General features: G+C 39.9%; 2 protein-coding genes across 5 annotated transcripts in view; one reads left to right on the plus strand and one right to left on the minus strand.

Annotated features, from left to right (window-relative positions):
* CDC20B (cell division cycle 20B) overlaps positions 1–16,371 on the minus strand; it is a 38,091-nt gene extending 21,720 nt beyond the window's left edge. For all 3 annotated transcript variants that reach the window (XM_034656240.1, XM_034656239.1, XM_002928798.4), the window contains exons 1-3: positions 16,250–16,371; positions 15,913–15,975; positions 695–920 (exon numbers count right to left, since the gene is read on the minus strand). In XM_034656240.1, coding sequence (XP_034512131.1) covers positions 695–920; positions 15,913–15,975; positions 16,250–16,312 — 352 coding nt within the window. In that variant the 5' untranslated portion in view covers positions 16,313–16,371. The remainder of the gene's footprint in view (positions 1–694; positions 921–15,912; positions 15,976–16,249) is intronic.
* On the plus strand, positions 5,702–10,212 carry GPX8 (glutathione peroxidase 8 (putative)). 2 transcript variants are annotated; one of them, XM_002928791.4, is made up of 3 exons: positions 5,711–5,943; positions 6,500–6,761; positions 9,731–10,212. In XM_002928791.4, exons 1-3 carry the CDS (start codon positions 5,740–5,742, stop codon positions 9,892–9,894), a joined length of 630 nt encoding a protein of 209 aa, XP_002928837.1. In that variant the 5' UTR covers positions 5,711–5,739; the 3' UTR covers positions 9,895–10,212. The 2 variants fall into 2 exon arrangements, with proteins under 2 accessions (XP_019665062.1, XP_002928837.1); XM_019809503.2 differs by lacking the exon at positions 6,500–6,761 and having other exon boundaries at positions 5,702–5,943; positions 9,731–9,799.
* Positions 16,372–16,963: the final 592 nt, after the last annotated feature.

Below are 16,963 nucleotides of genomic sequence, written 5' to 3' on the forward strand. Positions count from 1 at the left end.
TCTCTCTGCAGGGAAAGAATGTATTTGCACATCTGAAGAAAGGATACAAAGAGTTCCATAGTTTAAGATGATGGAGCAAAGGTATCTGGTTTGCCCAGGCTACGATCATCCTGCCAGGAAATCACTGTGGGATGTTTGCTTTCGTAATCATTGGTATCATGAGCAAATCACTTTGCCCCTCCCTCTCTTTTTTATAGAAAGATGCTATAAGGGTAGTTTGAGATAACAACAGTGAAATACTTTCTAAGTTAAAGTAATAACAGAGTCAATGTTATTTCCATAATTATTATTCATATCTGTTCTCTTCTCAAGATTGAGAAAGCCCCTTACCAGACTTTTTAACTGCACAGAAAACCCTGTCATGTCATCTGCTAAAACTAAGTATCTTCTATGTTCATATCTCTTGTTCATCAGAGGGACCAAGGGACCACTGAAAAATCATATATAGAGAATTGTAATCTTTACAAAAGGAATCATGTACCAAACGCAAATCTCAGAAATGCATCTAAAATACAAATCCCACGCCCCCTCCCGCCCCCACAGCACCACCTTGGAAATTTCTTACTCAAAGGAAGAAGAAAAGAAGCACTTGATTAATGTGATACTAGGTAGTTTCTAGGAGGCGAAGATTCTCTCAGGAATATCTATTTCATTAACGTTTTTTAAATAGCCTCTGCAATGCCTATGATCTCACTTATAATCAAAGTCTCTTTCTCAGGCGTTATCTTCACGGATCCAGAAGCTTCTGGGAGGTAGGTGGTGGAAAGCTCTTCCCCAAAGGAGCAGGTTTCCAGATCCCTGGTTTGGCTTTGGCGCCATCTGGTGGTAATTGGGCTACTGGCAATGGGAGCCTCAGCCGACAGCCTCTTCACAAAGTTGCTCTTGAAGCTGGAATACGTAGTCTTAACTTCATCAAATACCTATTTAAGATATTAAGGGAAAAAAGCTGTAATTTATGGTGGCCTCAATGATGCAAAAGTAGGTATTCCTTAAAGGAGAATTATAAACAACTCATCTAGTACCAAACAAATTATATATCAGGTTTTTAGTTTTTGTGACCTGAGAGAACGTTATTTTATATATATAAATGTGTATGTGTGTGTGTATGTGTGTGTATACTTAGAGCCTCTGTTCAAGGGTCTCAAGATATATAAAAGCAGCTTAGGGCATAATTGTGTTTACAGTCATTACTATTATATATCAATATAAAATATGAGGTTGAAATAACCCTATATATTAAACAGACAAAATGTTTATATAAAATCACAAAATTGCAAATCCGTAAATAAACAGCAATTTTTTAGTCCAACCTTTTCATTTCACAGATGAGATAACTGAGGCCTAAGTTGCTCAACATTCATCTCGTTCCCTCTGAGAAACCCCAGGAGTTTGGTATTTACAGATCCTAAAATGGTGAACCAGGCCATGTATCTACATGAAATTAAAATGCAAATGACAAATTGGAAATATATTATATTTTTACTTTTTATTTATCTTTCCAAGTAATTTATTTACTTGACAGAAAGAGAGATCAAGAGCGCAAGCAGAGGGTGAAGTAGGTTCCCAGCTGAGCGGGGAGCACAATGCAGGACTCTATCCCAGGACTCTGGGATCCTGACCTGAGCCGAAGGCAGACGCTCAACCAACTGAGCTAACCAGGCGTCCTAGAAATATATTATAATTTTAATAAAATGTCAGGCATATTAGATTAATATATTTATGTAGAGGACTCTTGAGAAATTGAGACAAATTTACAAGCCAAATAGAAAAAAAAAAAATAGGGCATACGGCCTAAAAAGACAATTCACAAAAGAGATATATAAATGCCCCCAAAATATTCAACCTCACTAGTAATCAAAGAAAGGCTAATTTAAAATAATAACGAGATGCTAGCAATGATTTTTTTTAAATGACAAGCCCCAAGATTGAAGGCTTTAGAAACAAACACTGGCATTCATTTTTGGTGGAGCACAAATGAGTATTTGGAAGGGACAATTTGGCAACATGTGTCAAAAGCCTTCAAATATGTGTATAACCTCTACTGACCCAACGACATCACCTCTAAGAATGTAAGGAAGAAATAAAAAATATGAGCAAAGATGAACACCACCAAAATCTATTGAGTGCTTACACGATATGAACCCATATGTTACAGGTTTACACACATTCATATTTAATCTTCAGAAACACCTGTGAAGCAGGTCTGTTATTTATTCCCACTTTACCAGTGAAGAAACTGAGGTTTAGAGGTAAAGTGAATTGCTTCAGACCACACGGTGAGTCAGTGGAGATGTTATACCCTAATCTCATCTGTCCGACTCCACAGTCCACACTTCCGGCAGAGAACGTGGGGTTGTTACTGCAGTATATACGCTCACAGGGGCAAAAAGATGGGAAGGACTCAATGTTCACCAACGGAGAACTGACCAGATAGACATCCTTAAAAAGGAATACTCTGCAGCCATTAGAAATTAGGACATACATTAGGGAAATGCAAATCCAAACCACAATGAACTACCACTTTACACCCACTGGGCCGTCTTTAATCAGACAGACAGATAGCAAGCAAACATTAGCTAGAATGTACATTGCTTATGGGGATGTAAAGTGGTACTACGGTGGAAAACAGCAATTCCTCGGAAAATTAAACCTAGAATTACTGTATGATTGAACAATGTCACTGCTAGGTATAGACCCAAGGGAAATGAACACAGGTACTCAAACTCAAACGCAGGTATGAGCATGTTCATGGTAGCACTATTCCCAACAGCCAGAAAGTAGAAATAACCCAAATGTTCATCAGCAAAGAAATGGACAAGCCAATTGTAGATGATATATGTTTATGTATGTATACATATATATAATTATTTATTCATAAGTGATGTATCAGCTAAGAAAAATGATCAAGACTTTCACACCGACAATCTTACATGTTATTGGCAGGTGCGTGTTTCTCTGGCTCATCTCCTGTCACATCCCCCATGCCGGCTTCTCACCTGGGTGCTTTTCCACAATTCTCTGCCAGGGTAACTTCTAGGCCGCCTTCACAGCTAGGATCAGCCATTGCGAGAGGAAGGTGTCTCTGACCTTCCCTTCGTCCCCATTCCAGACTGGGTTAGGCAGTCTGTGATAGCCGAATAATTGCGATGGTTAATTCTGTGTGTCAACTTGGCTAAGGGCTGCCCAGAAAGCTGGTGAGACATTTTTTCTGTATGCGGCTGAGAGGGTGTTTCTAGTGGAGATTAGCATTGGAGTCAGGAGGCTGAGTAAAGAGATCCACCCTCACCATTGTGGGTGGGCGTCATCCAATCCACTGGGGGCCCGAATGACACAAAGACAAAGGAAGGGCAAATTTTCTCTCATCTTGAGCTAGGACGTCCATCTTTTCCTGCCCTCAGACATAGGAGCGCCTGGAATCTCAGACCTCCGTATTCCTTGATTTACACCAGCTGCTCCCCAGAACCAAAGTTCATTCTTTGGACCCAGAATGAATTATACCACCAGCTTCCCTGGTTCTCCAGCTTATCAGTGGCAGAGTGTGGGACTTTTCAGCCCCCATAACCTCGTGAGCCTCACATATATGTATTTACGTGTGTCCCCTTTGGTGGTGTTCATCTAGAGAGCCCTACTGCAGTAATGATTATTTTTCATTGCACGTGAGGGAGAGCTGATAGCAGTGAAAATGACTGACAGTATTAGACACCCACCACCAGAGTGTGAATCAATAGCATAATGAGATGACCTTTTTTTTTTTAAGCATTACAAATTTAGGTCTCATTAACGGAAAAACAGTGTCCAAAACAAGAGCGAGGGAACCCCAATTTTCTCTGTGCTGGCCAGGACCCATCTGGAGAACTGTGTCCAGCCTTGGACCTGTTCTGTAAGGTGAACAAGCCAGGATTCTAAACCTGAGCTCATTTAGAGGAAAGGGACTGCAGTGACTCAAGGTCAGGGAACACAGCAATGGAGCAACACGTGAATGGAGTGAAGGCACCGGGGGTGTTTAATCTAGAGGAAAGAAGACCCATAAGGAGCTATCTTCAAATATTTAAAGGAAGTTCTTTGTGCTGAATAAAAATTTGCCTCCTCTCTTTCATTGGTCCCAGTCTTGTCATAGCAATACAAAGTAAATATTTCTTTGTTTCGTACATTGCCTTCCTTTAGATATTTGAAGCAATGGTTTCGCCTCAACTACCCCAAGAGCACACACCACGGACGCAGGGCTCAGAGGCAGAGCTGGCAGTCCCCTGAGCACATCCTTTAGAGCCCAAAGATCTCATCGTGATGGGAAAGGGCACTCCCACATTTTTCAGACCTTTCCGTGTGCTTTTTCCTAGCATTTTCTGTAAACACACCATGACCCCAAGAGTCAGGCCCATGTAGCATGAAGTACCTTAATTTGAAACTTGCTGTGTGTCTTAGGGAAGAGGCTAAGGTGACCCAAGGACTGCAGTCCTCAATTTTCCCTCCATTCCTACCCCTGAAATTTTCAATAGTAAAGTTAGGCCTCCTGTAAGAGGCAATGGCCATGGGAAAATAAAGATTAAAAAAAAAGAAGAAGAAGCAACTAGATGATGCACCTGAGGAGAGGTGGGTTTGGGGGATTTCCTTGTTTGTTTTTGCCTTCTTGGTAGAATTGTCTAACTTCATTGTTAAATTCCTGATTTATTATACAGTTCACTATTTTTTCCATCTCCAGTTTGCAGCCCACCGGTGAGCCATGAAATCATTGTCATGGGTCGGAACCAGGCTGTTTTAAAACTGCCAAAGGCGTATCAACATTCAAAGGGGAAGTATTGTTTAATGAAACTTCTCAGTTATATAGGTCTGCATCCTTAGTTAAATTGTAAAGTGCATTTCTTACTGGGGGTCATGATCAAAAATTTGAAAAACATTGGACTATAGTTTGCTTTATGATAGTGGAGGGTTTTTTTTAAAAGACTTCATTGTGTTTGATCTGTTTATTTTTACTATATTCACCTGGCATTGCCTTAATTAGATGAGATCAGACTAAGCAGCCCCTTCACCTATTTCTCTGCCCTTTCCACTTTTCTATTTTTTTTTAAAGATTTTATTTATTTATTTGACAGAGATAGAGACAGCCAGTGAGAGAGGGAACACAAGCAGGGAGAGTGGGAGAGGAAGAAGCAGGCTCACAGCAGACTAGCCTGATGTGGGGCTCGAACCCATAACGCTGGGATCACGCCCTGAGCCGAAGGCAGACGCTTAACCGCTGTGCCACCCAGGCGCCCCTCCACTTTTCTAGAACTCATGTAGCAAGTTTAATGCGTATGTATAATATTAAATTCCTTCAGGCTATACATCATATTAATAGACCACATTTAATCTACCCTCTGAACTAGTCCTGGGTGGCATTTACCCACTCCCCTACGTTTAACCCGTTCCTGGGAGTGCTCAATCCACAGCTTGAGCCCCATGAGGGCACCATCTTCTGGTGAAATATTTTGTCAGGAGAATGTGAAAGAGCTATCAAAAAAAAGTCCTGATTTTTCTAGCAAAGACTGTAATGGGCATCATAAATACATTGGAATTCTTTAGCACTCTTTATTTTATCCAGGAGTTTCATTCCTTTCCCCATCTGAGAAAGGTCTTTCTACTCCTTAGCAGTGAAAGGAGCTAGTCTGTCCTTCTTGGTTTTCCGTTCAAGTGAGCTGGTGTCAAGTTTCAGCTCCTCCTCGAATTCCAGGCTGCTGAGACTTCCCTCTAGAATCATCCAAAATGGAGCCTCTTACAGCGTACCCTTTAAGATGTTCAGGGTCAAAAGCAAAGGTATTTGCAGTTTTACTATCTATGGTTCTATGCACAGTAATGCTATTTCTTCTACAACTAAAATTCCTAAAACCTAAAATCAACAGCTTTTATACCTTTGAAGTGAAAGATGTGAAAGGAAGAACGGTTTCTCTGGAAAAGTTTAAAGGCAAAGTAAGTTGCATCTTCTGATTTTTTTTTTCTGTTTGTTCATGTTCTCTGTTTTAATGGAATCAATTTTTCATTGTTAAAGGGTCCTAAGTTAAAATGTAGTCTTCAAAGTAATGTTATCAGTGTATCACTTTAGCCATCACAGTTCTCCTAGCGTATCTTACTTCTAATTGATAAACTCTGACAATCCTGTCTTTGGAGGTGTGCTGAATTAATACTTGAAGTTGTTTAGGAAATTCTTATAGTTAGGAATGTGAATATGGAGGCATTAAAAAATACTAATTCCATAATCTAGAAACATTAAAAAGCACTCTTATTGATGTTCTTATTATCTTTTATTTAAAAATACACTTGTATCTGATGCTTTTTTAATGACGGTGATCTCTCAGAGTCTTAATTCATGCGTCCAGGTTACGATTTTCAGTAAAATTGGGTATGTCTAAAAATATTGAAACAACTGTCTGCTGCAAAATGGTTTGGGATTTTAACTACTTGCAGAATTTTTTTTAATCTTTTATTTGCTTCACTTTCCGGTTGGATTTTTTTCTTTTTCCGGGAGGTTGCACTAGTTGTAAACGTGGCTAGTGACTGCCAACTCACAGACAGAAATTACTTAGCACTGCAGGAACTGCACAAAGAGTTTGGACCATTCCACTTCAGCGTCTTGGCCTTTCCATGCAATCAGTTCGGAGAATCGGAGCCCCGCCCAAGCAAGGAAGTAGTATCTTTTGCAAGAAATAACTACGGGGTGACGTTCCCCATCTTCCACAAGATTAAGATTCTAGGATCTGAAGCAGACCCTGCGTTTAGATTTCTTGTTGGTAAATATCTATCTTGCCTTGCCAATTTAATGTTTTTCATTGCTTTTCGTTTTTAAGACAGAGAGAGACTGGGACCATAGTTTTCTCTTTCATTTGAAATGGTAGTGGGAAAGTTTGATAAAAATATCAAAGAGCCAGAATCTCATCTTTTGGAAATTTCTACAAGTTATGCTTCCCTGAAATCAACGTTTTTAACTTCTCGAATGGCAAAATAAGTCTACTCCGATATATTTTATTCCTCATGATCATTTTCCTGAAGAATTTACTTGAAGTGTGGGCATGGCAAATACCTTCACAAAATGGCTTGTGGGGAAATGGGCGTTATTAGCTAGACATATCTTTGTAGTTAATTTCATATTGCCTTACTTGTCTGAGATATTATCTTCAAGGATGAATAATATATCAGTTTTCCAGGTTTTTGCTAAGATTCGTAACAGAATATAAGGAATTTTTGGGGGAGGAGGGTGTATTAGGCTATTTCTAAAAGTAGTCCAGCTACAGAAATCTGTTCAAAGATTTTTCCAGGGTCAGTTAGCTTAAAGGTAGTGAGCTAGAGTGACTAAGGGCATAGGTTTTAGCTCCATTCTCTGGCTTCAAACCCCTGCTCTGTTGCTTTTGCTGTGTGGCTTCAAGTGCATGACTTAACTCCTCTGTGCCTTCTTCCTCATTTGTAAAATGAGACTATCAACAGTACCTACTTCCTAAGATTGTTTGGAGGATTAAGTGTATTAATAGTAAAATATTTATACGCTGCTTATATCGTGCCAAACACTAAAGGATATTCAGCTAACGTCCTCTCATCTGACTTATTCAAAGGATATCCTCAGTCCTATTTTCACAGAGTTTTGATAAAACTGTGACCTCAGTCAGACAATCAAGCATCTAGTCCAGTAAGTTGGCTAATGATGTTCTATAAAATTTAAGTGTGAAATCAGAATCTTTTAAAAACATTATATTTAATTTCTAGGAAAAATTAATATAATGCTTAATACCCTGCATAGCAACCAGAGTGATACCTTTTATTTCCTTTCATTCCTTTTATTTGCAGGATACACTGAGGAAAGAAAAACCAGAGCACATATCCTTGTAATCATTTGCAATTACAGCAGCCAAATACGTGGGCATAATTGCTTCCCCTTCATCACTAAAAAAAGCTTCTGAAACTCCACCTACCCCCTGAAACCAAAAAAAAGAAGTGATTTCAGGTTTCGCTGGAGTTAGATGAAGCTCCAGAGACAGAGACTCTGAGATCACAGCCACATGAAAATGACACCTTTTAAAACTAGCCAAAATGGCCAGTAACGGATCACACGGTCACAAATAGGGCCACTCTGCACGTGTGGGCAGGTGTCACTAAACAGGGCATCTGGACACGGAGGAACCTGGGGACTGAAGCGCAGCCCCAGCCAGGCATGTGCTGAGGGGGCCGTACCCGCCTGGAAGGGTATCTTTTCCTAAATACACCAGGATGTCAGGTCAGCTAGAGAGAGCTCAGCCCTGATATGCATTATCTTTAGAGATGCATTTTCCATTATAGAAAAGGGCAATTTTTCAAAATGATTTTAAGATGGCTTTAATGTAATAATATGATGCTCTCACCGAGTCACTGATGCTTGCTCTAATCAGAAATATTTATCTCTAATAATGAAATAACTGTAACTGCTTGGCACAGTACCCAAAGTAAAACACATTTAAGTAATCAGGCTGCCTTTTATTTCTTATGTTTAACTTATGCTCCCTCATTGGTTCTTTTTCCCAGCACAAAGCAAAGTGTTGCACCCCTTAAAACTCTAGGCAGTGTGTTCCTTCTACCTACTTCATCACGGTTTCTGAAGGAAGAGTTAACGCTGGTTATCTCTGCTTGCCTGTCTCAGTTCCCTTCTGAGATCACTGTGTCTGGCTTCTTGTCAGGATTTCCTGAACCTCACGGTGACTGCCACTCTGGCCCCTTCTCTCTTCTTTTCAGGTTCCTCCTTTCCATCAGCCCTTAACTCTGCTGACCTCAGGATTCTGCCGCAATCCCCTGGGGCCCTTATTCTGTCCCCGTTCCCTGCATGCGCTCTCTCTCCTAAGCTCCAATGCCCTATCTTCAGCTCCCTCCTCTGAGTGGATGTCCCACGTACACCTGAATCCCCTCCTGTACAAAAACGAATTTGTCATCATCCTCCTAAAATCTGCCTGCTTTTCTATAGGAGCAGGAAGGCCTGTGTATCAGTCCTGGTTCTACCGCTCAGTAGTCTTGAGACCTTGAGTCCAGGACTCCAATTTTCTCATCTGCAAAATACCCACCTCCCAGGGTTGCCGTAAAGATTATTGAAAGGATCCATTTAGAACAATGAGCACACATTACTAGGTACATAGTAGACAAGTTATTTATATTTTTCCTCATGTTAGTCAATAATGCACATCAATTCTGGATAGAGTAAGTGGAAAAAACATCTGTGTTTCTTACATAAATTAAGATGTATCAAAAAGACAGCATAATTTCTCAAAATGATTTCACACTGTATGTTAACTGGAATTAAATAAACACTTAAAAATGATATAAAGAATTCCTTTCCATTTTTGTCTACATAACATGTAATGATATTAAAACCATAGATAACGTTTAAGATGAAAAGAATTCCATACATGCCATTACCAAGGACCATTAGAACATCATTTTATCTTTAAAAATGTTAGAAAGCTGGAAGTTTTGAATGACGAGGTAAATTTGTTGTTGTTTAGATCAACAGATCCAAAACAGACCATTCTAGGTCAGTAGACTCATCAGTGAAGTCGCCAAATATATAGAAATATGGTCACTCAAAGCTTGAGTTTTGCCTTGTTTGGGTGTTTTGCTTTTTGTTTTGTTTTTGATATTCCTAGAACTTGCTTCTAAAGTTGTCACTTATACGGTTACTAATAGAAATGACAATCTTAGCAAAAGAATAAAATTATGCTCATGAAAATATATTCTGGTATTTTAGATTCTTCAAAGAAGGAACCAAGGTGGAATTTTTGGAAGTATCTGGTCAACCCTGAGGGCCAAGTTGTGAAGTCCTGGAGGCCAGAGGAACCCATTGAAGTCATCAGGCCTGAGATAGCAGCTCTGATTAGACAAATGATCATAAGAAAGAAAGAGGACCTGTGAACATGGCAGTGAGTCATTCAGCTGCAGTAGTCGGAATATAGACATGTCCCTTGGGGGGTGGGGTGTCATCTTAAAGACTCTGACAATTAAATGTGGCCCTGAAGGATGGGGTGTTTTGTTTGTTTTTAGGATACCTTGCCAGTGAGTGGTAACGAATGTCCCCAGGTCAGAGATGTTACCTAAAGCAAAATGAAGAGTAGCTAAAGAATCAAAATGCAATATATTAAATATTTCATCTGACCATACTAAACAATTCAGAATACAGAGTCACCAATGTGCTTCAATATCCCATTGTTTGCCTTGACATTTTCCAGGATAGTACTTGATGGAAATGCCAACACACTAGACCACTGTTTGAATTCAAGACACTGTATGTGACTGAAATTTCAGGAGTAACTAATTGTAAATGGCTATTTTTATGTAATAAAATACAAAATAAACATTGAAAAATGTGAAATAGATTCAAATCCTTGTATACTTCTGTTTCATATACAGGATTTTGTTTCTTTAGTTGTTTAAGTACAGGCTCATAATATATTTTATTATATCTGCCCAAACAGTCACGGATAAATGGCACTATCCTAACATTTGAAACAGCCTTCATCACTTTCAGTATTTCTCAACTATTTTCCAGAAGCAACTCAAATTTTATAAATAGAATATTCATAGTTGAATCACAGTCTTTATTTCTGAATGAAAATCCTAAGTGTAAGAAAAAGGCTAGGAGTGTTTGATGATTTAGCTCAAGTCTTTATATGTTAATGTTGGTTGCTCATATATTCAGACTAGATCAGTTACTTGGAAAGAATTCCATGCCGCATCATATTTCCTGGAGGACCTTCTGCTTCAAAGTGTATGTCCAACCACCCACAGCTGGGGATACAGTTTCTGTTAGAGGTCGAGAAGATTTCCAAGAATAGCTTCAAGAAAGCCAGGTTGGTGTGTCAGCAAACCTGCTTGTACCCTGTATGACTTCGGGCAAGTCACTTGACTGCTTTTAGGTTTGCTCACCCATAAATTGAGGTCAGACTAAACAAAGAGCCCTTCCAGCTCTACGAGTCAATGACCATGCTTAACAAGGGGTCTTAAGTGATCAGGAATGGAATCAGTACTAATCTGAATTGTTTCTGAAGAAATAGAAGGCCCTGAACAAGCCTATCTGTCCTTTGCAATTTTGTCCCAAGAGCGTAGAAGCAGTTTGAATTCTGAGCCTCTAAGCAAAATTTTCTTCAGGGCAAACTCTCCCAGGTGTTGTTCCCAGAGCTTTCTTGCCATATACCACCACTTAGGACAAGTGCCGCAGGACTGCTGCAGTGTTTTATGTGCCCACATTAGGGGTCTGAGCAGAAGTGTACATGCCAGCCCTGCTCAGCCTATGTAGACTCCCCACTGTCAGACAGTTGGTGATGGGGCTACACTGGGGCCTGACCAGGACTGCCCTGGTGAATGCAGTTGAGATGTCCATCCTGCCCAAAGTCATGAGTTCTCCAAAGCCATATAAAGTGGGTTTTCAGTTATAGATCTCCAATCCTGGTTGCTTTATTCAACCTACAGCCTCTACTATAGTCAGCGTTTGATTCTCTCCCCTTGGCCTTTGGGGATGCAGGGGAGGCAGGTGGCGATTTGAAAGTGTGCCAAGTAGGTGTCCACTCGGATTCTGTAACAATTAGGCTCTCTGTGCTAAAAGAGGGTATGGAGCCATTTGCTGATGTCCTGCTACCCATAACTCCAATGTCTTAAGTGAATTCCACCAGGTACGCACTTACAGAGAAAAAATTGTAGCTTTCTTGAATTGAGCATATCTTCCCTGTCTCAGCATCAAAAAACCTGAGACAGAGTGCTGTCTAAATTGAGTATATCAGAAAACAGCTGTCATCACATAAAAGGGTATTTAGTTGCCTCTATGACAAAGGGACAAAATCAAATGCATTTAATTATGGTAATTCATTGGCTTGAAGTTTGGTTTATTCAGAAGGTAGGAAGGAGTACTTCATTCTAACTGCTAATCTTCATCTCATGGCACATTATAGCCATAGTGTTGGAAATTGGAATAAATGTGAATTTGTCTGAAATATACCCTGAAAGTCATACTTCATTTTCTAAAATGCTTAATAATTATAGTGTATCCATAGTTATGTAGGTAGGTACCCATATATAACTCCTGGTAATTGTGGTATATAACAGCGTATCCCCAGAGGTGGCTGAAAAATAACCATCCCCTCTCGGAGGAAAGGTCCCAGGTGGCAGCACTTGCCAGTGTCCACGGTGTAAATGCTCCCACATGGCCAACTTCCACCTACCAATGGTTTAATAACTGGCATGCCAAGTTTTTGAAAGTTTAACAATCGGTTCTCACAAACCACTATAAGTGGGCTCTGGAACACCAAAATTCTTAAAAATCAGACTTGCTTAGGTTATCATAAGGATCTCCCAAGAGATAAATCTAGAGTGAAAACTTATTATATATTATCTATTTTTATTATAAATTTACTATTTAGGTAGGCTATATGAAAATGTGGAATTACAGTTACTGAAATATGAAAAGCTGCTAACAATATGCTATTAATCACAGTAAAATCTAATGACTTAACTGGATTGTCTGTAGGTAACCTCAAGTAGGAAAACACTACAGTAAAAAAAAATAATAATGTAGACAGAGCCTCAGAAGAAAAATAAAAACTGTTTTTTGTGTGTCCCAAAACATTAACTGTTTCAGAAGACTACCTTGAACAAACTAAAAAGTCTTTAGTGGTCCCTGTACAAAATATTACATTCATTCATGGTGTTTCTTTGAAAGAAAAATCGTATATTTGGGTGGAGACAATATAGGGACACTTTGTCCATGTTTATTCCTTACCTGGATTTCATTTTTCCCGTGGAATAATAAAATTCTAATAACTGTCATGCCTAGAAACTAACACTACACTGTTCTCCACTCTTCTCTTTCTTCCTCCTGCTGAACTGTTTACACTTGGGGGGGGATGAATGAAGAGTAGCTTTGATGTCCTAAGTGTGGATCCCTCTCTTTCCCTCTTACTCCTTTGGAAACCCTGATCTCCTTAAATTCTCTTTATTGCATTCCATCCTTTCCCTCCTTTCTCATCATCTCAATAATATGGAACGGAAGAACAGCTTTAAATATATCTTGTTTATTGAGTATAAATGTTGGCATTTTATGTCTTGTCCTTTAGTTTAAAAAAAATTAAAACACAAAGGCCAAGCCTTCTAAATTTAGTAGGTTTTATTTTTATCAACAGGTCAGAGGCTTTCCATAAAAAATAACATGTTGAAATTTAACCTTTTAAGAAAAAACAAGATGAAAATATTTATGTGGAAGGGATCCTTAAACAACAACAACAACAAAAAATGCTGAAAATAGAATGATAACGGGCAACAGTGAAAAGACAATGAGACATGAAGGTAGCAAAATGCATAAAGAACCTAATTATAGGCATCATTCTTCCATGGTTTAAATGTTTAAACTTAAATAAGGTAAGAATAAAAATTGTTGTATCTGTAATTTATAATTCAGTACAGTAGACTGTAATATATTTCTCACATCTCACTTAGAATATAACTAATTGATCAGACTGCCGGAGTCAGTTCCATGAACTTGCTGCAAATGTCCACATGAGGATACGTAGGTCACTGTATGTGTGGGACCCAGCACGTACCTGACACTGTTGCATGGGCCAAAATGGCCTTCAAAAAAATCAGAAAATATTTAAAAGCATATTGTACAGTCAATTCTTCCCACTTCACAAGCTAAAACTCATACTCTACTCCAGATATTTTATGAGTCTGTGACTTCATAGAAAATGAAGTGAATAATCAAGGCAAATCCTGCAAAAGATTCAACCCCATTCAAACCCCAAAATTTCCAATTTTTTTGCTATTTCAAGGGAAAATGTTTGAGTTGACTGACTCATCTTGAAAGTTACCTCGATTCTCCCTTCAGCTGGTACATACACATGGCTATAGAGACCTGTTCTAATTTCATATTAAGAAACTGATTATCTAGAGAGAATACTAAAGATTTAGTTGAAAACTTGGAGAAACATTTTAAACTTTCCATTTCAAATTGTCATTGTATTCTAAATTTTATATTAAAAATAATTACATCATTTCACAAATACCTATGTACCCAGGCCTCCAAAAATATTACCTGGGAAAAATTTTTTTTAAGATTTTATTTATTTATTTTACAGAGAGAACAAGCGGGGGAAGCAGGAGATGGAGAGGGAGCCTGCTGAGCAGGGAGCCCGATGAGGGGTTCGACCCCAGGACCCTGGGATCATGACCTGAGCCAAAGGCAGACACTTAACCAACTGAGCCACCCAGGCGCCCCTACCTGGGAAATTTTTTAAGGATTGTGTTGGTTTCTTCACCACTTATAAAGCTGTCTATTGTATTATTATTGAGTAACGAAATAGCAATTACAAGTACTATGGTAACTAGTGCCCTGGTTTATAACAAAGTATACACAAGCCCACATACACACACACTAATTACAGAATGAATTCTACGCTGATGTTCATTGTATATGCAATAAGATAGCAGTTGCATGTTAGCTGATACCATTCATATATTCAACCAGCTAACAATACACTGCCAACCCATCACACACGGGTCACTAATGCAGCTTGCTAACGAGAAGAATTTATCCAGAAGCAAGTGGCAGGATAGTTGTGGCTGCCAGATTGACCCAAAGCAGCCAGCTAACAATACACTGCCTACCTGACTCAGGTCACTGCTGCTTGTCATAGCCCATGAAGTCACCGAAGCTACATTTGCAATGTGAGACCATGGCAGAACTGTCATCTTAATACTCACATAAAAGAAAACTTACAAACAAAACTTGTTCCTCCAAAACTGTCAGAAAATATGAAAACATTATTTTTAAATCTCCTCGAAAACTTAACAAGGTAAACTTTCAGAATACTTGCCCTTAGCTATTCTAAAGTAAATGCTTGGACATCAAAATATGGTATTGCAGTACAAGCAAATTAACAAAGTTATACTTAACTGGAGCTTTTCCAATTATTTCTATTTACTGACCAAAAGACCAGTTGTCTGTGTTAGGCAGCAAAACATTTAGTAGGAGTCATGGCAATACACAAGCAAGCTGGGCAACAAACAAAACCGCAGCTATTTTGGAGGGGAAAAATCAATATTGAAGTATTTAGGGAATTTAAGGACTTAAAACTGTCATTCATTGTCTCCCACTATAAGTAACATTAGTCATTGCATTCTGAAAGGGCCGTTATATGTTTGATTTCTTGTGTTACCACTGAAATATTGAAAACTTAAAGGAGATTAAGAAAAATCTGTAAAAAATGTTGATGGGTTTGAAACTAGAATCTATGAGTAAAGTTTAAAGGAATAAGAACAGTTTTGTGTAGAGAGAAGACAAGGTGAATGATGATTATGAGAGATTTAAAGCATATGAGGGCTGTTTGTGTGGGAAAAAGGAAAAAAAACTCATCTAGATTTGTTTTATTTTTACGCTGATTACAAGAGAAGCTACAGGCCTTTGGCTTCGGACTTTCAAGGGAAAAAAGTACTACATCGGGTCAATTTTAAATTGCCACCCAAAGGACACACCATGGATTATGCCACTTCTCCGATTGTCCACAAGATGGCACCATTTCCACTTCTTCGGGGGGCAAGCTTTCAAATCAACAGTGGCAAGTGCAACTTGCTGTTAAAATTCCAACAGCCTGCTAGAAATGCGCTGCCTACCTGACACATCCACGCTTCATCCTTGTCTGTTGAGGCAAAAACTAGAAAGCACCAGTGATGTACAAATGATTACCATTGTCAGGGATCCTCAATTTCTTACAGAAATGGGGGGCGGGCAGTGTATTAATTAGACTCTGTAGTTAGCGATCTCTTAGATTTTTTTTTTATTTTCATATCCTCAGACCAAGCCATACTTCCAACAAATACCTTCTTTAGGAAGAATTATTTTGTTCAAGATCAGAATTAAAAGAACTACAGCAAGCACTAGACGCTCACCTTGGGAGAACCTGGACTTCTCTTCTGCTTCAGGTCTTTGGCGAGCACCCGCATGACGTTCTCCTTCGAAAATATAGAAAACATATGGAGAGAAAAACTATTTTTACAAAATCATAATGTTAGGCGTGGAATGTTTCTAGATCCTCAGCTTGTCCAACGGCATTTCCTCTTTTTCTTTAGCAAGCAGGCACCTCCAGAATTCCAAAACACAACTAAATTACACATCTCAAAATGCAGGAGCAGGATTTAGAGTTTTGTGCTACCTCTTGGTTCTGAACAGGTACTAAAAACAGTGCCTTCGACGAGAAGCTCCTGGGAAACAAAGGACGTTACTCACCCATAGCATCTCTTCTTCTGTCCGGACCCTCCGAGGGGCGGTGCGCTCCAGTTTCCACTCCATCTCGGGAGGACTTCCCCCTACCTGGAGTTTGGCCTCCCCTCGATCCGCTCTGGTTTTCCCCTCAAGACTAGGTCTTGACGCCTAATCGTCAAACTTCTAGAGTCTCACCCCCAGGACCATCATTTTTCACCCATAACTTTCATTTCCCCCACTCCTCCCACTGCTCCCAGACAGCATTCCCCAGGGTACCGTTTAAAAAGCCGGCTGGGCGGCAGCGGGAGCGGGAATCCCCCCTACCCCGTCTCTCATTGGCCAGAGCTACGGTGACGTCAGAGTGCGGGAGGGATTCCCCCAGCGCGCGCCGCCGCGCGCCTCCACCTGCCCGCTGGCTGCCCCGCCCCTCCCCGCCGGCGCCTGCTCTTTGTCCGCGGAGGCGCGCGCTGAAGCGCCAAGCTTTGCCGCGAGCCGTGGCGGGCCTGAAGTGGGCCAGGCGCCGGGGGCTGTCACACCAGCAGATGAGAGGGTTGGCGGGCGAAGAAGCGGGTTCTGTGAGTTCACGTTCTTTCCATTTTCAAGGGGGGGAAAAAAGTTTCGTTATCACGGGGCCTTCTCTCCATTGGTAATATTCACCGTTTGTGTAAACACTGGTTTTAGACGTGTTCCTCCAACGTGTTTATCAGCTCTTGCTCCATTTTTCAGATAGGCAGGAAA

The sequence above is a fragment of the Ailuropoda melanoleuca genome, chromosome 3 (genome assembly GCF_002007445.2).
Source record: "Ailuropoda melanoleuca isolate Jingjing chromosome 3, ASM200744v2, whole genome shotgun sequence".
In the NCBI taxonomy this organism is placed as follows: Eukaryota; Metazoa; Chordata; class Mammalia; order Carnivora; family Ursidae; genus Ailuropoda; species Ailuropoda melanoleuca.

Bases quoted from the DNA above. Each gene is read 5' to 3' on its own strand.
- GPX8 (XM_002928791.4), top strand. From the start codon at position 5,740: ATGGAGCCTCTTACAGCGTACCCTTTAAGATGTTCAGGGTCAAAAGCA. The intron at 5,944-6,499 runs GTAAGTTGCATC...TTTTTCCGGGAG, and splicing joins TGGAAAAGTTTAAAGGCAAA to GTTGCACTAGTTGTAAACGT. The intron at 6,762-9,730 runs GTAAATATCTAT...CTGGTATTTTAG, and splicing joins TGCGTTTAGATTTCTTGTTG to ATTCTTCAAAGAAGGAACCA.